The sequence below is a fragment of the Mytilus galloprovincialis genome, chromosome 9 (genome assembly GCF_965363235.1).
Source record: "Mytilus galloprovincialis chromosome 9, xbMytGall1.hap1.1, whole genome shotgun sequence".
Taxonomy (NCBI): Eukaryota; Metazoa; Mollusca; class Bivalvia; order Mytilida; family Mytilidae; genus Mytilus; species Mytilus galloprovincialis.
Genome location: NC_134846.1, coordinates 68,467,218 through 68,494,101, shown reverse-complemented (window position 1 = coordinate 68,494,101; position 26,884 = coordinate 68,467,218). Strand labels below are relative to the sequence as shown.

The 26,884-nt window shown below is 30.7% G+C and overlaps 1 protein-coding gene across 4 annotated transcripts in view; it reads left to right on the top strand.

The window, feature by feature from the left end:
* The window catches only part of LOC143045753 (unconventional myosin-VIIb-like), a 60,207-nt gene that overhangs the window by 10,065 nt on the left and 23,258 nt on the right, over positions 1-26,884 (top strand). For 2 of the 4 annotated variants that reach the window (XM_076218473.1, XM_076218475.1), the window contains exons 2-6: positions 1,402-1,827; positions 18,593-18,720; positions 25,367-25,533; positions 25,822-25,996; positions 26,695-26,769. In XM_076218473.1, the coding sequence (XP_076074588.1) occupies positions 1,548-1,827; positions 18,593-18,720; positions 25,367-25,533; positions 25,822-25,996; positions 26,695-26,769 (825 nt within the window). In that variant the 5' untranslated portion in view covers positions 1,402-1,547. Of the gene's footprint in view, positions 1-1,401; positions 1,828-12,376; positions 13,816-18,592; positions 18,721-25,366; positions 25,534-25,821; positions 25,997-26,694; positions 26,770-26,884 lie in introns of those variants that run through there. The other 2 variants (XM_076218474.1, XM_076218477.1) reach the window with 2 other exon arrangements.

Below are 26,884 nucleotides of genomic sequence, written 5' to 3'. Positions count from 1 at the left end.
AATAAACCCAACAATTTGGAACAACGTTTCATATCTAATACATTGTTTACTTCCACTTAAATTGCTGTCAATCAAGCTTATAGCTGATTTAGAAAATTAATATGCTTTCAGTTTCAAAATTAATAAATTACAAGAAATACTTTAGAGAGGTCCATCAACACAGCAGCAAAACATAAACTCTTTCTCATCCTGAATAAATTTAAGTAGTGCTGACTGGCAGCCATATCCTGGGCTAATGGCAGAAAAATATGGGTGAAATATATTTTGAAAGAAATTAACCAGCATCTGAATATTGCTCTCTCTTAAAAAAAACTTTTACCCAACAGTTAAAATATTGACTGTCCTGTATCTACCAACTTCAAATAGATACATTGTATTTGCAATCAATAACTAGATTTCTAATAACTAGATTTCTAATAACTAAATTCCTAATAACTAGATTTCTAATAACTAGATTCCTAATAACTAGATTTCTAAGATTCCTAATAACTAGATTTCTAATAACTAGATTCCTAATAACTAGATTTCTAATAACTAGATTTCTAAGAACTAGATTTCTAATAACTAGATTTCTAATAACTAGATTCCTAATAACTAGATTTCTAATAACTAGATTCCTAATAACTAGAGTCCTGACTTTGTACATGAACATGATGAACATAATGATGTTGCAATGTTTAAAATTTATATATAACTTGCACACTCAACACTGATGAGGTGTCATAGGGTTTCACTGTAGAGTTCATAAAAGGGAATCATTCACAGTGCAGATTTGAGTAGAAATGAGGATTTTGAACAAGTGTGAAACATGTGAAATGATCAAAATTTATTTTAGAGTAAAACCAAAATTAAAGTATCTGACATGATGTCAATCATGGACCTCAGAGCATAAATAAAAGGATTTAAAATTGTTTTATATGAAAATATCTTTTCAAATGGGATAAAAATGTTATTTTAGTTGAAAAGAGGTCAAATAGACAGGCATATCAAAATAGCTTCCCTTAAAAACTTTGGCCACTTTTAACAAATTCACTATATTATGATTAAGATTTGTGCCTTGAAACCCCTTGAAACCACCATCAGCCATCTGTTAGTGAACAAAATTTTGAAAGACTGAAGTTCCCGATGAGATGCTTATGCTCTACCTATCATAATAAGGAACAGATTTCTGAAACATTTCAAGATGGCAAAAATGGTATTTTCTGTCAGAAGTTGGGACTAGATTGTTGGAATGACTTTATGTGAAGTATGATTTTTAAATATTAATATTTGAATTGATTTGTTGTGAGAGTTCTTCTCAAGAATATGCAATAAAAATTGTTATCAAAGTTCAAATGTGAAGTATATAATATATTTATGTTCTGAATGAAAATTACTATTTATTCTAATATTTTATTTTAGATTCTTATGAAAGATCATTTTAAATCAATAACTTCCTAGAATTGCAACTTTTGACAAATTTTCATCCATCTTACAGACTGGAGTTGCTGCCTGAAGTGAAATTCAACTATAACATTGATGGTTAATGCTGAACAGTTCCAAATATAATGGGTGAGTCATCAAATGATAGTGATGCAGCAGCTTCATCAGAAACATCAGTGTGGTCCATGGGAGATAACCCATACTGGTATGACCTACAGGACATTCCATCTGCACAGATACCTCATCTAGAAAGGGGAGTTCAGTCCAATAGTCAGTATTATGACAGTGATACAATTTCTTCATCTACAGAAACCTGGTCATGGGGAGACAACTCATCCTGTTATTCTACATGGACCAATGGTAGTTCTTCAGATAGCAACATTTCAGACATGCAGAAACTAAGAGGTAACATTTATTAATATTAACATATAAAAAAAAAGAATTTTCTACTTTTAATTGCTTAGATATTTCACTGGTACATGTATATTCTTACCTTGACAATAGTCATTAATCTTTTTAAAAAAATGTGCATGTACTGGCATAAAACCTTAGACTTATATTTCAGCTCACCTAGTGTGTAGGAATACTTGGCATCAATCATGATTCATGAACCTTTAGAATTTCCCACTGATTAATAAGAAAACTGTTTATATAAGTGGACCTGTTAGTCAATTGATCAATTTAAACTTATTTAAATATAGTTGTAATAATGCTTATCAAAATGAAGAGTGTATCTCTTAACCAATTTCAAAACCAAAAGGGCACTATACTGCTATAGGCTTGGATTAAACAAATTGATGTCTAGTTATGTATAGTATATGATATTTGAAGTATTTCTCATGCACAATTTAATCTATGAAAATATTTGAATTGTAACCATCAGATAATAATTCACCTCTCATGGTCGGGTTCTATATTATTCTTGCAGATTTTATATTTGATGTAAGTATGTGTTTGGCATGGTGTTGGAGTAACATTCACTTGTTGTTTTGTAGCTTTATTGTGTCATTTTAGATTTAAGGTTTTGAAGCATTATGAATGATTTTGATATAATTTTACAATGACATCTGTCCGACATACATGACAGTGTTCTAGCCAGGATTTGAAAAGGGCAGGGTGCTGGTCAGAAAAAGGGCAATTTTACGTGTAAATCTATACTATTAAACGAGAAGACCTCATTTTTGGTGTCGCTTCTATCCTTTCCACAATAAATTAATCAACACGCCTCTGTGTCCTATAGGTACAGTGCATTGTCGCATTTGTCATCCATTCATATGATTATTCAGATTGAGTTATTTTGGTAGAAAAACGAGAAAAAAGGCATCCGGATATTGTCCCGTCATTGGACAAAATTTTAAGTCAGATTAGACTTCCGGTTTGCGTTTTTCTGTATACTTTGAACATACATATACAAAGAATAAAGTGTATTTTCAGAATTCTATCTGCTATCATTTTCAAGTTTACTATCCACGGCGGTCACAGAGTTTATTAAATAGAGAGGGTCTGTATACTATATCAATGACCACAATAGATCGATTAGTAAACTTAGAATTGAAAGTAAATACACTATATTTATATAGTAATGAATGTTCATAATATACAGATAAGCGCTAAAAATATTCATGTGAACTTTTGATACCTTTTCTGAAATTCTCCAGTCATTAAATCTTTTACAAAATTCATTGATTACAAAAAAAAGAAGATGTGGTATGATTGCCATGTTGAGACAACTCTCCACAAGAGACCAATATGACACAGAAATTAACAACTATAGGTCACCGTACGACCTTCAACAATGAGCAAAGCCCATACCGCATACTCAGCTTCAAAAGGCCCCGAACTGACAATGTAAAACAATTCAAACCAGAAAACTAGCGGCCTTATTTATGTACAAAAAGTGAACGAAAAACAAATATGTAACACATAAACAATTAAACGACAACCACTGAATTACAGGCTCCTTACTTAAATGTTCATAACATACTAAATGAAAACTATGTTCATATTGAAATTGATAGAAAACCGAAAATTGGGAATTTTGGAAATAAAGGAGGAGGCCACACTCAGGAGGGATAAAAAAAAAGCATTTTCCTATCCCAAATAACCTATATATGACTTATGATACTTTTGCTGAAATTCTCCAGTCATTCAATATTTTACAAAATTCTTCCAACAACCCTTTACATACTTTAAACTACGCTCTGAATGCCTGCGATTTCGCGGGTGTGTTCTAGTGTCATTGAAAATAGGGCCATTATTTAGCCTCATAATTAATTAGCATATAACTCAGGCACTATTGTAATATCAATTTTCAATTAAAACGAAGTTATAAGGTTCAAATTTTTGGCTCAGTTTTTTATGGATGACTTTAAAAATCTCAGGTCAATACGTATACACATTCATTAGAAGCTGAACTGCAGTATTTAGGGGACGTTATATACTTGTATACTTGTTTGGTACACCAATTTGTATTTATAAGAATTGTCTCTTTTAATATGTTTTAAAATCAGTTATGAATAGAGATAATCTGACGGATAGATAGTTTGGACTATTTCTTATCTTCTTGTTGAGTAATAACTGTAAAACTTGGAATAATAGAGTTAATCTGACAGATAGATAGTTCGGACTATTTCTTATCTTCTTGTTGAGTAATAACTGTAAAACTTGGAATAATAGAGATAATCTGACAGATAGATAGTTCGGACTATTTCTTATCTTCTTGTTGAGTAATAACTGTAAAACTTGGAATAATAGAGATAATCTGACGGATAGATAGTTCGAACTATTTCTTATCTTCTTGTTGAGTAATAACTGTAAAACTTGGAATAATAGAGATAATCTGACAGATAGATAGTTCGGACTATTTCTTATCTTCTTGTTGAGTAATAACTGTAAAACTTGGAATAATAGAGATAATCTGACGGATAGATAGTTCGGACCATTTCTTATCTTCTTGTTGAGTAATAACTGTAAAACTTGGAATAATAGAGATAATCTGACAGATAGATAGTTCGGACTATTTCTTATCTTCTTGTTGAGTAATAACTGTAAAACTTGGAATAATAGAGATAATATGACAGATAGATAGTTCCGACTATTTCTTATCTTCTTGTTGAGTAATAACTGTAAAACTTGGAATAATAGAGATAATCTGACAGATAGATAGTTCGGACTATTTCTTATCTTCTTGTTGAGTAATAACTGTAAAACTTCGAATAATAGAGATAATATGACAGATAGATAGTTCCGACTATTTCTTATCTTCTTGTTGAGTAATAACTGTAAAACTTGGAATACCATCCTAGGTTTTAAATGATTTTATAAGCAAACAGAAAGATAAAAATTATAGGTCAAAACATTAAAAATAATTGTTATCCACTCATGACAATTTAAGTTAGCTCTTACCAATATATATTCCTCTCTCAGTTTACAATAATCAACAGAAAAATTGTACTTTTTGTCTCAGTTGCATGGAGAGTCATGTACGGTGTGACATAGATGTTGCTTGTCATGTGTGATTATCGTAGGCGTTGTCAGTCAGTTTGATAGGAACTAATTGGGATAGATCAATGAAATTTTGTATAAGTTTCATTACTATCATTACTTATCAGTTTGACAACAAACTTGAGGCCCTGTCCCCGGGGTCCATTCCAGTGACTTTGGATTTATTACAATAAACCTTGTTTTATTAATATTAGGGATGAAGTCATTTTCACAATTAAAAGCTGTGGTTTCTTTCAAATTTGTTAAAGTCTTAGTTGGTAAAAATATTTATGAATTCTTGTTGTTTTTTTTTAAAAAAGAATTCAGTTATAGTAACAGGAGTTCAATGTAAATGTTCGGCTTTTGAGTAAGCATTTCTACTTAAAAAATAAACAATACCAACCATAAGAAACATTTTTGATCATACTCCTTCTTTAAAGACCAAACAGCCTATTGTTTATGCGCATCAACTAACGCAACTTGGTAGTGACATAAAAGCTCAATGACGTTGTTTCTAGCAATGAAAAAACGTCAAATTATAACGTCCTATTTCGCGTTTTTCACGGATTCCAACATGGTGTACGCTTAAAAATATGTCTCCCAAGTATATAGAGAAATTAAGCGTCGAGCTGATATCTTGTGGAAATTTTACACAAATGGACACAAAAGATACTACACTATATTTAACCTTTGTTCTAATAAAACAATAAAATATAACTTTTGATCTCTACTTTTTTGCGCCGATCTGCATTTCATTTTTAGCTCACCTGGCCTAAAAGGCCATGTGAGCTTTTCTCATCACTTGGCGTCCGTCGTCGTCGTCGTCGTCTGTCGTCGTTAACAATTTTTCAAACATCTTCTCCTCTGAAACTACTGAATGGATTTGAATGAAACTTAAAACGATTGTTCCTTAGATTATCCTGCACAAAGTGTGTGCTTCGATTTTTGATCCGTCAAAAAACATGGCCGCCGTTACTTAAAATAGAACATAGGGGGTCAAATGCAGTTTTTGGCTTATATCTCAAAAACGGAAGCATTTAGAGCAAATCTGACATGGGGTAAAAATGTTCATTAGGTCAAGATCTATCAGCCCAGAAATTTTCAGATGAATCAAACAAATCATTGTTGGGTTGCTGCCACTTAATTGGTAATTTTAAGGAAATTTTGCAGTTTTTGGTCATTATCTTGAATATTATTATAGATGAAGATAAACTGTAAACAGCAAAAATGATCAGCAAAGTAAGATCTACAAATAGGTTAATATGACCAAAATTGTCAATTGACCCCTTAAGGGGTAAATGTCCTTTAATGACAATTTTTCACAATTTGTTCATCATATTTGCTAACTTTTAAAAATCTTCTCCTCTGAAACTACTGAATGGATTTGGATGAAACTTAGCATGATAGTTCCTTAGATTATCCTGCACAAAGTGTGTGCTTCGATTTTTGATCCGTCAAAAAACATGGCCGCCCTTACTTTAAATAGAACATAGGGGTCAAATGCAGTTTTTGGCTTATATCTCAAAAACAAAAGCATTTAGAGCAAATCTGACATGGGGTAAAAATGTTCATTAGGTCAAGATCTATCAGCCCTGAAATTTTCAGACGAATACCTGTTTGCCTGGCATGGTTCAATATGTTCAATAAGGCATTGTTTACCAGGTGAGCGATTCAGGCTCTTGAGAGCCTCTTGTTTTTTTATTCTTTCACATGCATAGATTTTGTCTTGTATTTCCGCCAATATGCATTTCATTTTTTTTTTATTCTTTCATTTTGTCTTTCATTTGCGCCGATTGTGTACAGGTTACCGGGGTTATTAGATAGGTGAAAGTTATTTGTATGTCCAATATATGTTTTCTGGTCTGTGCGGCCATTCGTTCGTTTGTCCGTCCGTCTGTCCTGCTTCAAGTTAAAGTTTTTGGTCAAGGTAGTTTTTGATGAAGTTGAAGTCCTATCAACTTAAAGCTTAATACACATGTTTCCTATGATTTGATCCTTCAAATTTTAATGTCAATTTTTCAAAATTCTAAAAAATTGAGTATTCAGAATGTCAGGCCGATAAAAAATTATTCCTAGAAGTTTTGACATACTGGCAATGTATGCATGTAACTAATGTCTGGATGATTCTCGTAAAATAATGTCCGATCTTGCAATGAAGTTAAAATTTATTTATACTGCTTATTTGACAAAATCTTATAATTATGACAAAGGGTCATTGTCGTTTGTCATTTGTTTCATTTCAACTTGTTTTAAGAAGAAATGATAAACATTTCGCCTGATCTCACTTAAGCTTACAGCTAATTTCCTACTGTATATCATCACTTTAGTTAGTTGCTTGCTTTGTTGGTATATTTTGTTAATGTCCTATTGTATTATCATATATACAGGTTTACATACCTATATATGAAGATGTCAATCTTAATTACAAAGCTTGAATAAACATTTATACAAACAAAGCAAGGAAGCCAACCAAAGTTTTACCCTACATGCATTAGGAAATTAGCTGTAAGACAAAACATATAAAGTACTTGTAAATTTAACTTAATATGACACAAACAATTGCTCCAAGAATAATATCCAACATAAAATCTCTCCCTTTCATTTAGCTAAAACTATGACTGGAAAGATAGAAAACAAATTTCGATTTTCAATTCCGGCAACAACCTTGTCTCTTTTTTTAATTTACAAAATTTGCAATTCAGATTTATAATATTTTATCCTGTTGGAGAAATCTAACTTTGTAGTTTTCAACAGAAAATGATTTCTAAGTTAATTTTTGAATTAAAAACTTTTTGTATTTTATATTGACTGTCTCGTTTATTCAAAACATCGCCATGTGAGGTAGTTATAACAGGGATTGTATTTCATGATAGATGTATAACATTTTAGAATAAAAAAACTTTATTTCATATATTATACCTTAATTTTAATTTCCCTATATCTTAAATATTCAGAAATAATGACTTCACAAACTAGATGGAATAATTTTTATACGTTGGTCTTTAATAGTCGAGAAATATAATGAAATAAAGAAGTCCGTCCATGCTTTTGTGCGTCCGTCTGTCAACAGTAGAAAATGAGTTCGTTACGGCAAACTTCTGAAATTGACGCGAAAAAAAAACACACACATATAGTCTGATATAGTCAAATACTCTGTAGTTAGCCAGTGCCATCTTTCATTTATTTTCAATAATTTTGCTAATGAGGGACAGAGGACAAAAACAGACTTTCCTAACAAAAGCGGTGAGAAAGGTTATTTCAAACAATTTTCCATTCCGACGGATGGGGTTTCTGAAGGTTAATATTGTGCGGCAACAACATCATAAGATCTTATACTGACACATTTAATCTCTTGTATTACCGAATAATAAAGTAGGTGATTATAGTTGTTATTCTTGGAAATTTAAATGTGGGTTTCAAACGTTCAATTTTCGATTTGTTTTTCAAATAGTGCGCCAGCAAGGGAACTTTGTACTATGACGTCAGATGCAATGTTCTGAAGAAAGACAACTCTTTTCTTCAATACGAACAAAAAAAAAACATGAAAATTGCTTATAACTTTTTTGAAAGGTCGGTGACATACACTTTTTTGGCTTTATTTTGAAGAGTACATGTGGCACTCTCCTTCTTCAAATTATTATCAAGAAATCACTGGTAGATATTTTTTGATACTGGAAACGTTTTTCATTTTTACGTTTTATTTTTGGTGGGAATGAAATAAATCATATTCTTAAAGATCAAAACAATATGAGGCTTAAACTCTTGAACATGTATTTAATAGATACAAATCTACTGTTTAATGTGAAACAAGAATTATGCTTGTAGGTTTTATATAAAGGATTTTTTGGAGAGTTTATATAACAAGCAAATATTATGTCAATATTCGGGAAAACACGAAACTGAGGTTGCTATAGCAACAAAACTAAGTCGGTGAACCCCAATTTTTTTCATAATTTTTTGTTCTTCATATCATGAAATACCTTCACACAAAATTTTAAGGAAAAATCACTGGTAGAAATAAATAGGCTGTTTGGTCTTTAATATCTATAGCAGACAATAAAAGAAATCATCCTTTACTTTTTTTTGACAATTACAATGATGATCAAAGATGATAATAATAAATTGTGTGTTACATTTTGACACAAACAATTCTCTACTACTACAAAAAACTAAACTTTGATAAAAAAAAAGTTAATGATCACTGTTAAGTGATACATTGAGTCTGTGAACTGTGGAAAGTGATTGTGGTGTGGGCTACATTGTTTACCTCATCAAAGACCATGTTATTGTTACACGGTACATTACCCTCTGTTTATATACTACATAAATTATCATATAAACTATTTACTTACAAGGTTGTTTCATTTTCTATTTATTTCTAATTGATTTAACTGAACTTCCTGTTTCATTGTAACCACTATTTATTAAATAGAATTTATATATAAATACTAACATAAGAGTATCCTTTGCAGATAATATTTATTTTGGGATAACAGATAGAACCAAACAAAAGTTATATTTTAATCTTTTCTTTCGAAAATGAAAATGTGCATTGAACTGATTTGAATTATTGGGTAGCCATCAAGTTCATTCCACACATCTCATGTTCTTCTATATGAATTATTGGGTAGCTATCGAGTTCATTCCACACATCTCACGTACTTCTATATGAATTATTGGGTAGCCATCGAGTTCATTCCACACATCTCATGTTCTTTTATATGAATTATTGGGTAGCCATCGAGTTCATTCCACACATCTCATGTACTTCTATATGAATTATTGGGTAGCCATCGAGTTCATTCCACACATCTCACGTACTTCTATATGAATTATTGGGTAGCCATCGAGTTCATTCCACACATCTCACGTACTTCTATATGAATTATTGGGTAGCCATCGAGTTCATTCCACACATCTCATGATTTGAATTATTGGGTAGCCATCGAGTTCATTCCACACAGCTCACGTACTTCTATATGAATTATTGGGTAGCCATCGAGTTCATTCCACACATCTCATGTACTTCTATATGAATTATTGGGTAGCCATCGAGTTCATTCCACACATCTCATGTACTTCTATATGAATTATTGGGTAGCTATCGAGTTCATTCCACACATCTCACGTACTTCTATATGAATTATTGGGTATCCATCGAGTTCATTCCACACATCTCATGATTTGAATTATTGGGAGCCATCGAGTTCATTCCACACATCTCACGTACTTCTCTATGAATTATTGGGTAGCCATCGAGTTCATTCCACACATCTCATGTACTTCTATATGAATTATTGGGTAGCCATCGAGTTCATTCCACACATCTCATGTACTTCTATATGAATTATTGGGTAGCTATCGAGTTCATTCCACACATCTCATGTACTTCTATATGAATTATTGGGTAGCCATCGAGTTCATTCCACACATCTCATGATTTGAATTATTGGGTAGCCATCGAGTTCATTCCACACATCTCATGTACTTCTATGTTACATCCTATAGCAATTATTATTTTACTGAATTGTCATAAGATATGTTAGAAGGAAAGTTGTTTATCTTATTATAATTATTGTTATAATTATTTGGTGTTCCCATACCAAATACAGGGGCGGATCCAGCCATTTTAAAAAGGGGGGTTCCCAACCCAGAGTAAAGGGGGGTTCCAACTATATGCTCCCATTCAAATGCATTAATCGAAAATAGGGGGGGTTCCAACCCCCGGAACCCCCCCCCACTCCCCCACCTGGATCTGCCACTGCCAAATACATAGAATCTGTCAGTTTTTCTTGTCTAAAAGTTTAAATTTTATCTTAAAGTCTACAGCAGTTCGAATTTCAAATGATTTTTTCACTTTATTTTTTAATGCCTAAATTCCTTCTGTAAACTTATCCATGTAAAAAAAAATAAGATAATGGATATACATGTACATCAATTTATAGACAGCAACACAACAAATAATAAATAAAAAGAATCTACAGAGCAACATACATTTACTGATATGATTTTTCAACAATGGTCTACTAAGTATATCAGGTTCTTAATCGTAGGAGTTTATGAATATTCTTATTATTTCTTTCTTGCACAGAAAGGTGTTTATATTTAATTTTTTTGAAGCAAATGGACATATAATGCTTTACTCTATTTGATAAACACATTGATACATAGATTAAATTTAGGGTTTGCCTTTTTGAAACACATCTTTTTTTATAATATTTTTTTTTAAACATGAAAGTGTTGAAATAAAACTTTCTGCTCCAAATGTTGAAAAAAGGTTTTAGAATATGATATATTACAAGTGTTTGTGTACCTGCAGTGGGGAAAACAATTATAATAATATCAATAGTTATGTTTTCCTTGTATGTCTAATATAGGAATATAAATACTATATAATAATAAAACACCAATAAAACCAATATTTCTTTGATATCTTGTTTTGACCAGTATTTAATGAGATATTTATCTCATGAACACCCAACCACCCTCTATCATTTTTTTTGTAATTCACAACCATATTTTGATGGACAAGTTTCATCCTAAAATTATGAAAATGTCTGTATGTTTGCTTACTCAAACAAATGTATACTAGTATTATGAAGTATTCACATTTTCTATAAAAAATCATTTAGATGGAAGAAAAAAAACTTTGGTCAGTCAAATTAAATGCATGATTTCAAAAGGAAAATATATCAAAAGATGAACTTAAATGGTAAAGAAAAGTCAGTGGGCTATTACAATTAAATTGAAATCCAGGTACATTCACAGGATTGGACAGTTGGTATAAATACTTTTATCAGCTACTTTAATGTTCAAAATATACATTCTCTTCTTGTGAGTTTGAGGTAGGAATTTTCTTTAATGTATATAAGAATATAAAGTATTAATAAAACAAACTGCCTATAATAATTGAAAAATATGTAAAAGAGAACTATTATTCTTATTTTATTATGCAGTTATAAATATGGTACACTTTTTTGTAACTTATTTTGATTCGTACTTTGATCATTGAAATTAAAGGCTAACGAAGAATAAATGTTTCTATAGCTTTTTTATGTAATAGGAATGTAACTACTTTTGCATGAATAATTTGATCAAATTATTTAAGCTAGGACACAGTTTTAAACACAACAAATAAAATAATATTTTTGAACCGATTTGTTCTTCTGATTTAAAGTTTTAATTAAATTGAATGCAAAGTCAAACAGGTCATAAAGAAGTTAATAAGTATTTGTACAGATTTTGCATAAGTATTTAAATGTACAATACCCTGAAGCAAATTCTAACATACAGTAGTTATTCAATGTGTTGTAAGACCAGATAGAATTATCAGCTTTGTTAAACTTAGGTAGACGAATCTATTGTGGTAATAATCCTCAGATTTGATCTGTCCCATGTGAACTATTACAAGTTATCATTATATCAAATTTTCACTTATTTTAGACCTTCTGTGAACTTTTGAAGTCAGGATTAAGTTAAAGCTGTTGTTATTGGCATGTGGTCTTGAGAAAATAATCATTGATTGCTATCAGCTATATAGATATATAACGATAGACATTTTAACAAATGTCTTAGTATGGATGAATTCATCTTTTTAAAAAACCGCCAAATATGTCCGACTTTAATGAAACAAGATGATTCTTTATCAGTGCAGATCTATATTCATATTGAAGAAAACCTAAATCTACAAAATACATGAAGTAGAAGTTTATAGTTATAAAACGATTGTCGTACACCAATCAAAATAATTATCATTGTTAATCACAATATTGTTATACACTTCTGTGTTGTTATCGTACCAGAGGTCATCGTTGGAACAGGTACAACAAATACAGAGCCGTATTGTTTTTTTTATATCAAAATCATCCAACTGGAATGTACCCCAGTTTAATTATGTGAGATATTTTCTTTTATATTAAATTGGGAGAACAAAAATTGATTAGAACATTGCTCAATTTGAACAGAATTATTTACAATTAGAAGATAAATTTTGATGGATTAATGTGGAGGAAACAATTTACATTGGATAAATAGATACAAATCAGATCAGGGTACTGTGACATACCACTGTAAAGTATACATTAGTGTAAACAGATGTCCAGTTTACGACTGTGAAGTGACATGCAGGCTCCGTTACCTATGTTTTTACCTGGCCATCAAATGTTTTGAAGTGTGACATCAACTTAAGACCACATTTGATGAAGTTTTAAGTATCATTTAATAATGTCTATAAACAAGCACTACAGAAGGTAATATCACTGTAGTACTATAGGATTAGTACTTAAAGACAAGTTTGGATTTCCTCAAATACCATGTACAATAGTTTGGTGAGAAAGTTGCTTCATAAAGATACAATCGAAGGTCATTATGTTGTCATAAAAAATCTATAACCTGTTTAAGGAGATGTGCTGATAATAAAATGTTGACATCCACGACATAGGACAAGGGACATTGAATTATCAAGTACCAGTAGATGATATTTGGAAATAAGAGATTGTATAGAATTTTTGTTAAAATGGATCTATTGAACCAATTTACATCCAATATTGATTATTATTATATTCGATAGTTATAATAGAAAAGTATTAAAATATTATTCAACTGTAGATAAATAACTTTTTCACAGTTTTACTCAGTTCATGAAACTATGCATGTGCAATAATAAGGATGATATGGGATAATATTTTCAGCACTTGTTAGTTTAGGAAATTTAAAAACAAAGAAATGACACTAACTTGATTGATGTGATTAGAAGCTTTATGTGGTCAGTAATGTTTGGAGAAGATTTATGTTATATCTGAACTTATTTGTTTTGGGATGTGTATTCCCATATAGATTGACAGCAATCGCTCAGATTTGTAACTGGAATTTATTACCTGTAACTCGTGAGATAAACAATGGCATGCAAAAGTAAGTCAATATTTAGAAAAAAATAAGAAGAGTTTCAAAACTTCAATATTGAAGATTTAAAATTGTCTCTACAATTTACAACAACAACTAAAAATGCATTGTTAAAAATGCTATCCTTGCATGTTTTATGCTTCAATTGACACTTTAAACTATAGACCGACCGTAAGATCATTACAATGCTATAGTTATCTCAGATTAAACAATTAATTCTTTATAATTTTTTATAATCATTTGAATATTATACCAGGCAGTTATGGATTCATACAATTTAAAAAAAAAAATGATTTAATAAAACATTTGGACTGGCTGAAAGCAAATAAATGTTAATAAAAATTAATTTATGTCCAGTATGATTAACATTTAATTAACTTTAAACATAGTACAGATTGACACCATTACCACATTAAATAACATTCTTAAGTCTTAAAAAGAAATAACATTGAAAAGCTTTTATAAAATATCTTAAGGGTATGTCCTGGACATCTTATTTCTACATTTTCGTTTTTTTTTTCTTCTCAAAAGTAAATTTTGATTCAATGTTTAACACATTTAAATTGCTTTTTTTTTGGTGAGAAATATGAAGATTTAGTGACATTCCAATCAGTGTATGTTGAAAGAGATTTACAAACAAAAACATAAGACTTTAGAATGTATGCATAAGAATTAAATTGATAAAGGAATCAGGAATGTCAGATCTTTTAAAGCAGATTCTGTAAATTCACGTGTTTTATTTTGATATTCTATTAACATGTTCATGTTCTTGTTGCAAAAATGTGTTTGCATTTGCAGTCTTGCAATTCTGCATGGCAGAGTTAAATTAACTTCATTTGTATCACAATATCACTACAGCAATCATTTGAAAAATTTAAATATCATTTTGGGGATATATGTGTAGAATCTGGTCATAAGGAAGTGACGAACCATAAATACAGTATGAAGGTTTATAACTGCAGATTTGTAACATTAAATTTGGTTTCCTCTTGCTCTATCATGATGATTTATACTGAATTTGATTAAAATGAGTCAGTCTTTTTTATTATTGAGAAAAAAGCATAAGCTTTCAAATTTGGAATGAAAGAATCCGAAATGGTTTTATACAATATAATTTACAGACTGGTTATTTTTCTTTCATTTGGGTGACATGAGAGGAAACATCAGGATTTCTCTTATATTTTTCTAGTCCACAACTTGAAGAAGAAATTTATTTGAAAGAGATGGTATCTTTGAATGGTTTTCATGAAATCATAATTTGTTTATAAATTTGAAGACCTCTGTCAAATAACATCAGCCTCTTTAGGCCCTATTGCTGAGGTTCAAGCTTTTGATGCTCCAGTCATGCTTCAGTGATTCCCAATATAATCAACCAAATTTTTCCCACAAATGGTGCCCCCCCCCCTTGAATCCGCCTATTGTTATGGTTTATATGTTTGTTTATAGATTTCAATATCAGGAGACTGAAATACATTTATGCATAGCCATAATGCCTATTTGACATTTCTCTGTGTCCACACCTTCCAGACTGCTGCATGGACTGTCTTTTAGTTTTATATGACAATGTTCTTTACAGATAACAAATGATTGTATTGATGAAGAGACTTAAATGCAGACATAATGTTTTTCCAATAAGAAATGTTTTTACTTGTCTAGTTTTTGCTAATCATTGTCTAAGGTCTAAATAAACTGAAACTTTATGATTGGAGAATAGAATTACATATCTGATTATGTCAATAGCTTTATGAGTGCAACATATTTAATTTGATGTCCTGTGTCTATATTGGAAATCAACCATTGTAATTGTATTTGTATTTCTTTATTTGACATATAATTGTTTTGGGAGTCCCAGGAGAAGAACAAACATAGAAATTTAATAAATGTAGTTTACAATAGTAATTTCTTCCATTATAAATATTTAGTTAGCAAGATGTTTTTTTATGTAAAGATTTTAAGAATATAACAAGGTGCATTATCTTATATTTGCTTTAAACAAACAGTAGATGATGCTTCAGTCTGGTAAACAAACAGTAGATGATGCTTCAGTCTGGTAAACAAACAGTAGATGATGCTTCAGTCTGGTAAACAAACAGTAGATGATGCTTCAGTCTGGTAAACAAACAGTAGATGATGCTTCAGTCTCGTACACAAACTCAATTTCCACTTTTGCTATAGTTAACACGAAAATCTTGTACCATGGTTTAATGCAATTTTGATTTTTTTTAAAAATTAAAGGAGATAACTGAAATAATTGCATACAATTTTGTATTAAACTAACATGAGGGAAATTACTTTCAGTTTTAAAATATTTTAAAATATATAGTTTATATGTTATGATTTAGAAAAGTTGAACTTATAAAGTCTAACTGCTTCTGAACTGAAAATAAGGCTTTTATGGAAAGTTAGGCTCTGACAACAAAATCATTATTAAGGATTAACACTAAGAGATGTTGCACTTTATGAGGGCTTTTGATAAGTAGTAACACTAAGAGATGTTGCACTTTATAAGAGCCTTTGATAAGTAGTAACTTGTAAGAGGCTCACTAATGTACCTTACATACAACACTATTTCTATATTTATGGTTTTAAACCTCAAAGCAGTACTCAACTGTTAGCATTATATAACATTTCTTTTGATTGTATGCTATTAACACTTTTGATATCTGTTTGCATTGATCTAAAATAGGACCAGTATTTCCTTCATGTACACCATCCTGAACATGCATGAAATATTTGCCACTGGATTTTAAGCAACCAAGTACATTCATCAAGTACATATATTACTACAATTTATCCGAAAATGTAGTTTACTGTGCAAATATTTCTATGAACCAATCCAAGAGAAAATCTGGCATGTGAAATCAGGTTGTTTGACTTGAATTTACATAATGTGAGTGTTGAAATGTCCTTTTACTTACTATGATGTATGTTTATGTTATACGTAAATCCCTTCCTACGGTTAACATATCCCAATAATTTATTTTTGATTGGCAAAACTTAGTCGGACAGTAACAGCTTTCATTTCTCAAGCATTAAATCAAAATCAAATTTAGATTTAACAATATATTCCTCATTATCAGTAAGTGGAAATTTATTTTTATTAATGGTTACAGGTCCTTCCATATTTTATTTATAACACACTTTTTGAATGAACATTTTTGACATTTTCTGACATTCAAATTGGCCCTCAATCATTGCATTCCCACCTTTTGTATAATAAAATCTATTTTTACAAATACCTATATATTTAGTTAGTTTACAAGAACTTTTGATTCTGAAATTGCAGAAAAATTGCATTTGAAATGTACAGGTTGAAACTATTTTTTGTTATAATGATTTAATACTTCAACTCATTGAATTGTTTTCTCCCATTATTTGGATTACTTATACTCACTGGAAGGTATGCATATATGATTCAGGTAATCTATAAACAAACTCAGTTAACAATGTTGTAAGGGTTAAAGGGAAACAAAGTATATTGTTAAATTCTAATGTGCAGAGTATAATACATGTTGCTTGAATGCTCTAGTTTATAGATTTGTCCGTTTTGAATTGTTTTATGTATCTTCACAAAATTCAAGAAAGTAGACATTGTTATGTTCTAATATACAGATGTCCATATGGATAGGATATTCTGGTCACTTTTAACGTTTACTTTTTGGGCCTGTTAAGAGCCCATCTTGTTTTGCAATTACACTTGCATGGTAAAGTTGTATCTTAAATTCTACATGTAACTTGTGAAAAATAAGGAGACGTGGTATGATTCTCAATGAGAAAAATATCCGGCCACAGAAAATTGGAAGACAGCTCTCTCACTAGCAAATGACCCAAAATTGTGAAATGTAAGGACATACCGATACACCATAAGCATGGGGACACATTTGACTGCACCCACACAGCACAAGCAACAGTTACCCTGCTATCAATATAAAAATCAGGAAATGAAGCAAGATTGCAAGTGAGACAATCATCTACCAGAGTGAGAACATTGATTGAAGAATTTTAACATGTTCAGAACTTTGGGGTGGGATCATTTCACTGAGCTATGCTGGTGTTTCAAGATTTGAATCAAATGAAAATGAAGGTACAAACAGCAAGTTGTTAGAATGCCCTGGGGAATTAGCAATGTAGGAACTCTTTAGGATTTATTTATGGATATGATTCTTCTTAAAATGTGTAGGTTGTAGCTGCTTGAAACTGTAGTATATTTTATTGTAAAATGTGTACTAACACACACGTTTGAGGTGTTTGTTGGGGCTTGGTGTAATCTTGTTGAAATATGCTAGTTCTAACTATGCTAATATCCATGAAGTAGGCTTTCCAAATTTCACTTCACTTCTGACTACTAATTTTATAAGAAGGGAGTTCCAGTTAAGTATACATGTTGGAGGTCAAAGGTTTACACAGGAATCCAACGACGATGGAAGTTTTTAACAACTTTGACTGGCTATACAGCCCTTGCACAGTTGGTAAGGGAATTCAGAGTTCCTCGGCCAGTTAATGTACTTTAAAAAAAAAAGCTGTATCCTGATTCCTTTGCAATATCCATGCATATTTTTAGTATTCAACACAAACAGTTGACGTGATTCCTGTTTATTGACTTTAATAGCTTTTTTTACAATCAAAGATTAATTTTTAGAACAAAAATAAAAGATTGACAAATGTCAGTACGTTTTTATTTTGTGGCTAACCACTGCAGTGACATGGACAAAAATATTAATTTATTTCGAATATTTAAAATAGTTTGCTTGTTCTATATGAATTATTTCTGAATTATCTTTTACAGACCAAAGAAGTGCTGTAGATATGAGTGTGTATTCCTGTATAGAAGATCTGACACATTTAGTGGGTCCAATGACAGAAGATACAGTGGTCAGGTGCCTTCAGGCTCGCTTTTATTCACATTTATATCAGGTAATTGTTTACAAATATGTCGAATTTCCCTTGAACTGTAGACTGAAAAATAGGTAATCATTTTAATTGGCATACATTCAATAAATGTGTGAAAAACCTGATTTTCGTTATATTGACAGATAATTTTTTTAACCATAAAAAAATGGGATTATTCACTTGATATTTTGTGTGATCAGATGTAAAATGGTACATGTAGCATAAGTGCTATACAGTAAACCCCAGTAAAGAAAATGTACAAGCTTTTTAAAAAATACAGAATGAAGGAGCCTCATATATAGGTGATTTGGGAACTTTAGTGAAATGAGCACATCTGATGCTATAGAATTATTTATTTTTTTAACAACTGCTCAGAATAGTATGATTGCATGAGATCTTCACGTCTGTCAGTTATTGATAATAGAGTACTAATTTGAAAATTTCAGACTTCACATTTACTGTTCAAGATTTGTAATTTGGCAGACATAGTAATATTGCCTTCATTGTTTGAATAATTATATTTGTAAGGTTTCTAGATGTAGTTTAACTAGGATTCTGTCTAATTTACTATTTTCTTATGAAAGATACCATATGGATGAATGAAGTAAAGAATGGTAGTTGGTGGGACCTTTTCCCATTAAGTAGTTAGACCCATGCTGAGGAGACATCAGTTTGGTGTGTTTGGTGTAAAATACAACACCAAGTGAAGTCTGAATAGAATTGAAATGTCAAGTATGATGTCTCAATATGGGACATGCCATGCTCTCTGTAGTAAAGTACTCTTGTATTAACTATTTCAGGGTCTTTGGGGGACCTCTTGCAATACTTTTTACTGTGTCAATACACATTTCCACATTATATAACATTTTTGGATTTATTGTTGAAGAATATGCATGAAATATTTTACACTGTAACTAAAACATGAAATAATCAATCAGTCATTCTGTTGAAATGATATTCATCTTAGTTGGACATTTCAAAGTTTCCAAATGTTATCATATTGAAGTTATTACTAACAAAATCTATGAAACTTTTACACAATGTTATAGCCCTTGAATAGGGCACAATCCTGAACATGCATGAAATATTTGCCACTGGACATTAAGCAACCAATAATCAATCAACAAAATAGGACAATTTGGGTTTTGATAGGTTATTGAAAAGTTATGACCATTTAATATTCAAATTTCTACAGTCTTGTTTAAGTCACAATTATAGGTGTAGGTGGAGGAATATCTATGATTACTAGACCACCTAATGTTGGATGTTATGACATTGAGTGGTGATCTAATGACTGGTAAATAGAGGTTATGAAAAAAACTAGAGCATAATACCTATAATCTTAAAAAGTGAAATTTGAATAGAAAAATAAATGAAAAATATTTAAATTTGATATTTTCAGTTGAGAAATGAAAAGTAAAATAGAAATTCATCATAGTTTTACAGATAATCTGTTTTAAAAGGATAATAATAGTTCTCAGCTAGAATGACCATCAATTTACTAGAAGGAATTTTAATTTACAGCCAGTGATGTAGAACTATTAAAAATAAATAAATAATGGTCAACTAATGTAATTATGATCTAATGGAAAGATAATAAACACAACTTTTCTTGTATTGTGAATTACATTTTTAAAAAATTTCTGAAATAGTCATGCCTCATTCTGTAAAAAAACTTTTGATATAATCCTTTAATTTCTGTGTGTGGTTTTGAATTAATGTCTTTTTTTTTTATTAGAAGATGATTATTAGTGGTTATCTGTTCTAATGTGGATCGGTGATCAAAGTATAAACTGATTTATAACATAATTAGATTGGATTTAAAGGAATTGAAATTAAAAGACAGTTATTTCATTGACTTTTAAAAGTAAACTCTGGCTTATAATATCAATGAACTGATTCTGGGATATGAGAACAACAGTTGCATAAGTATCTGTGAATATTCTCCATTTGCAAAATATAAATAGTTTGTTCACTAAAATATCCAACAGTGAACTTATTGCTATATAAAACAAATCTCTCTTTAAAATATATGTTTGAGACTTCAAAAGAATATTTTAGAGATGTTTCTCAAAATGATAGATGTTTTTATGCCCCATCTACGATAGTAGAGGGGCATTATATTTTCTGGTCTATGCGTCCGTTTGGCCATACAGTTTTTACCCCAATTTCGTGGTCGGCTGAATATAAAAAATGATAGTACGAGTGTGAACTGGGGACATATTCTTGTTTGAGCATTTTTCTGACTTAAAAGCTTAAGGAAAATCTTGGTTCAAACCTATGATTCAAAATGATCTGTAATCAAAAGGTGCCTATGTTTACCATTTTATTGAATCCATAGAAACAATGATTTTCTGTATCTGATGTTACAACACAAATAATGCATGGATTGCATGGTGAAGGATAGTCATTCATATAACTCAATAAAAAAATTGAAGGCCAAAAAGAACTTATTTTATACATGTATCACAACTAGTTCGGTTAAAAATTTGAATTTATGTCCAGTTTTGAACACCAAAAAAATCTATTCCAACCCTTTGTGGATCTATTCCATTACATATGGTGAACACATTAGGGAAGACAGCTGTCTATTGCTGAAGGCTCAATAGTTTAACCGTTGATGTCTTTTTAATTTTTGTGTTCTTGGATTGCTGTCTCATTGACATAATTTTAATCTTATGCACCACTTATGGGCATTATGTTTTTTGGGTCTCTTCATTCATTTGTCTGTTCATCCGTCCATTGGCTCATCCATTCCTCCGTCTGTCCCTCTTCAGGTTGAGTTTGTTTCAAGTTTTTGGTTAAGGTAGTTTTTGATGAAGTTGAATTCCAGTCATCTTGAAACTAAGTACATATGTTCCCTATGATATGATTTTTCTGATTTTAATGCCAATTTAGAGTTTTGACCCTGATTTCACAGTCCAATGAACATAGCAAATGAAAGTGCCTGATTCAGGTTTAATACTTTGGTTTAAGTTTGTCAAGGTAGTTTTTGATAAAATTGAAGTACAATTAACTTGAAACTTAGCACACATGTTTCCTATAATATGATCTTTCTAATTTATGCCAAATTAGAGTTTTTACCACAATCTCACAGTCCACTGAACATGGAAAATGATAGTGCAAGTGGGGCATCCGTGTACTATTGACACATTATTGTTTTTAATAAAATCTTCCAATGTAAAGACACACAGATAGTTCGAACAATTATTACTGTAGCTATTTGTAGAATTGTGGAAAATTTCCCTTTATGTATACATTGTATATTGTTTTGCATTATTACAAAGCGATCATGAATTTATGGTTATAAAGTACATTTTTGTAGAGGACTATAATGATGATAAAGAGAATTTTTTACCATTAAATTGCAGGAAATTTGTCAATAAATGATCAATAATAAATCATTCATGTTTATCAATCACATTATTGATGATCTCATTTAATTAATCTCGATGATTTCTGGATTTTTTTCTTTTGTATGATTCAAAATTTGATAGTAGAATTTATAAAGAAGAGTAGAAACAGATTTTATGTATTCAATAACAACTTTTAATTGCTTTATTTTTCATTGACAAAAGTTGTGGCCACAAAATGACATATGTACAGATATATTTTACTGGTTGTTTTATACAATTGATTTATTACTCCCACATGTATATCATCAAATACATACATGTGGCCTATGTTGGTGAATATCAATGATTGAAATTGGAATCCTCCAAAATCTTTAAAAAAAGTGGAAAAAAAAATCTCAAATTTTGAACTCACCTGGCACGAAGGGCCAAATGAGCTTTTCTCATCACTTGGCGTCCGTTGTCCGTCGTTGTTGTCATTAACTTTTTACATTTTGAACTTCTTCTAGAGAACCATTAAATGGAATGAAACCATACATGGCATGAATGTTCCTTATGAGGTGCTGACCATGTGTTGTTACTTTGTCGCCGTTCCAACATCCAAGATGGCCACCAGCGGGGGACTTTGTTTAACAAAGAACCCCAAGGGAAATGCATACAAAAGTTTTCTCCTAGAGAACCACTGAATGGAATGAAACCAAACATAGCATGAATGTTCCTTATAAGCTGACCAAGTGTTGGAACTTTGTAGCCGATCCATCATCCAAGATGGCTCCCAGTGGGGATTTAGTTTAACAAAGGACCCCATGAGAAATACATACAAATGTCTTCTTTTTGAAAACCACAGAAAGGAATGCAATATTAAACCAAATTTTATCTTTTTTTATATGATTTCAAAAACCCAAGTAGAGTCAGGTGAGCAATGCAGGCTCTTGAGAGCCTCTAGTTTTTTTTCATAACTTTAGTAAAATTTAAGAATTTTGATATAAGCTGGTTGAAAACCTGAACAACCTAATCTTATGCTGTCTCATCTTTTACTTGAAAAAAAAAGAACAAAGAAGCTGCATGCTTTTTTATTTTATTACTTGTCAAGTTTTGCGATATTTGTCAGATTTTCGATATTCTCTGGTTTTATCCATTTGACATGCTTAACATTTTTTACCATTAACCCCCATTTTTCTTTTTATAAATCTTTTACAATTATTATTAAAAGCCATCTGTAAAAGTCTTATAAAATCTTTGTCTTTTTTTTTATAGTTTTTGAGAACTTAAACTTGTCAATGGTAAATCTATGAAAAGTCAAGAGAGAACATTTCCCCGTCAAAACTTCAATGGCTAATATTTCGAAAACAAGCACATTGACCTGTGTGTTTGTTTTGCTCTTGTGGTCCTTTATTAATCCCTTATCAAGATATATACTAGTGATATGAAAAGCTTGTTATTTTGAAACTGAATAGCTAACCTCCTTTAACACAATGCTGTGGAATTAGGGTTTAATTAGATTATGATTATCTTTTTTTGCCAGGAGAGCATCTAGTTTTGTAGCTTTTTGTCCTTAATATATAGCTATATAGGAATGTATCCAGATGAATTTAAGTATTTAAAGAAAATAGTTGTTGTAAACAATTTAAGAGGATTATGGATGAAATATGTCTTTTGGTTACATTACTGTGCTTCAGTGGTTTTTGTAATTTTGTTAAGATGTTGAGATGTTTTTATATCATTCATTGAGGTAGACAAATGTCTGTAGTAATTAGGTGTCAATGTATCATAACTACTTACAAAAACTCCTAAACCAGGGTTTTAAATATTATGAAGTATATTGACATTATAAGAACTTTAATGGTTAGTTTACACAATACTGATGTTGTTTGTTGTTTTAATGTTGTTTTTCACATCATCATTTAAACTTTTATACAAATGATAGTATCAGTAATTTAAAGTTTAACATCAGATTTAGTCATTTGAAGTTTAACATCTGATTTGGTACATTGACTATATTGCCAAATAACATGAGTTTATATAATTTTATTGGAAGCAGTTTTGATGGTTTTAGAAAAGATTGCTTTTATCTATAGATTCTTTTATGGTTTGATTGTTTGCTTGACATCTATAACATATGATGTTTTCATTTTTTGATAAGGTGAATCTGTGCCTTATCATATGCTGTAGATTTTAATTTGAATTTAAAGATGGCTTTAATAGATAACCTGTTTTTTGGGTAATGATTGTATGAAATGCAAGCAAAATCCTATGTTACTGACTTGACATCTCTTTCTTCCCAGATTGATCACTCCTTTGATAGTTCAAAATAGCATGCAATTTATTGATAATATGTTATGCTTTGATATTTAAGAAAAGTCTAAAAAAAAATTGGTTTATAATTGTTACAATAACAATATGATGTGTTTTAGATTACTGTACTTGTCAAGAAGACATTATTGTTCAAAGTTAATCTAGTTATTCATGGTGTATGAATCTGTTATAAATATAGGTAAAACTACAAAGATAAAATCATGAACAAAGGAAGATAACTCCAACAATTTTTTTTAAGTTGCCTATCAAAATACAATAGACAACTTTCAAGTTTGATGCATTTCCGTCAAAAACTCTGTTTTTAGTGAACATCACTAATGCCTTTAGGGGCATGATCGTCACTTCTGTTCCAATGTTGAGCCAGTGGTTGTAAAACTATAATACTATATTGCACGATTTATTCAGCATATTAAATTTTCCTAATTGACAATTAGCACTGCTGTCATTAGGGAATTGTTATTAAGCCCTTACAAAATAAACATTATTTCTAGTTTATCATGCACAATGATGATCACTAAGATGCTTGTTGAATGTTTATAGTGCAGGGATACAGGCGATCCCCTGTATCTGGTAAATGTCGTCATAAAGGTGCGCATAATTGACGAGTTTTTTCTATTGACGGATGAACTTGAAAGTGGTCTATTTAATATTAATTGAAAAACCCACCAAATTGCAAAATGAAAGCAATCTTTAACTTTTTGTGCTCACACGCACTTTGATTCATATATGCACTTGATTTATATCTAGTCTAATATTAAAAGTAAAAATGTTTGTTTCGGCCAAAAAATGCACTGTTAAATCATTTACTTGTAAAAAAAACCTCAGTAAGGGTTTGTTCCTCCTTTATTTCTTGATATTGTTCCTATTTTCTCTGTGTGTTTTTATTTGTCTACAAAATGGAAGTATAGCATGATGACAATGTTCTGCCTTCCTTTATATATAACAGGAATAAGAATGTTTTCTTATTCAATTCTTTTAACATTCTCTTAAAATATTTTCAGAACAAAATAGGACCAGTAATAGTATCCGTTAATTGTAATCGTCACAAACCGTCATACAAAGTCATGGTAGATCCTGATAGTCAACCATCACTGATGATGAAACGTATGATAAGAGAGGCTGTGTCACAACACTCAGAAAATGGTCATTCACAAGCAGTCATTGTAAGGTATGGAAATATGGTCAAAGTGAAATAATTTTAAGTGAGTGGTACGAAAAAGTGGAAGACAAAATTATCCAAAATACAAGGTATATTTTAGAAAATCGACAACCCATTTACAAAAGTTAATAAAATATCATATTTCTGAAAACATAGACTTTTTCCCGGAAAAGTTGTCAGAATGTAAAACGCAGCTATTTTTTCATTTCAATAGATTAATGAAATTTATTGTCAAATTTTAAATATGTTAATTGAATATGATTTAATCTTTATAAAAACAATACTTGTATTATTCAGTGGTGAGAGTGGGAGTGGTAAAACACATTGTGCCATGCAGTTACTACGACAATTGTTTGACATAGCAGGTGGAGGACCCGAGACTGATGCCTTCAAACATCTGTCAGCCACACTAACAGTACTGAGGTCCCTAACTAGTGCTGCAACCATTACAAATCCTGAATGTAGTAGAGCAGTAAGATGTTTAAATCATAAATATTTTTTTTCACAATTGTTACACACTTTTTTTTGGGGTAACTATAATATTAAATTCTAATAAGAGACTTTTAAGGATTGCATAATTTGGAACATAAAATTACAGTACAGAGAGTATGTAGCAGATGTTCTAGAGGACATACCAATAAAGTGTTCCCATAATTGATAGTTTGTTGTATATATTCAACTTCAACTTCTTTAAGTTCTGCTTTTTCATCTTTTGAAGACCAATTAACGTTAAGTTTCATGATTTATAGAGGATTTTTAATGAGTGAAACATATTTATTAAGCTGGAACATACAGTCATGCTGTCTTTATAAAATCAAACAATTATCTTGACTTTTTAGTTTTTTGGTACTTTAGTGTACAATGATGGCTTACAGGTATTTGGTTCTAGTTGATCCTCTTTCTGTAAATATGCTGTAAATATGCTGAGGTCTAGAGATTTCCAGTTGAGTGTATTTTTATTAACACTTTAATTGGTGGATGCTGCAAACCAAAGTTTCATCTTTTTATTCTACATTTTATTCATGAATAGTTGATAAAATGTTTGGATGTTTCAATTTAAAACAGCGACTTCAAAATAACTGGCATGAGCAACATCTAATCTTCAAAGGTCCTTATATACTGATATGTAAAAAAAAGCAACCTTTGATATGAAAACTTTTTTTTTTTCAGGGAATGTTTGTGGAGAACTTTCTTACTGATGCTGCAATTTATCGTACTAAAGTTCATGCATACCTTCTGGATAGGGTAATATTAATTAGTCTGTTAATCTTTCTTCTACGATTTTCTCATTCAAAGGACAAACATTTATAACCATCTAATCATCAATCAGTTACAGTGTTATGCAATTAAAAATTCATCA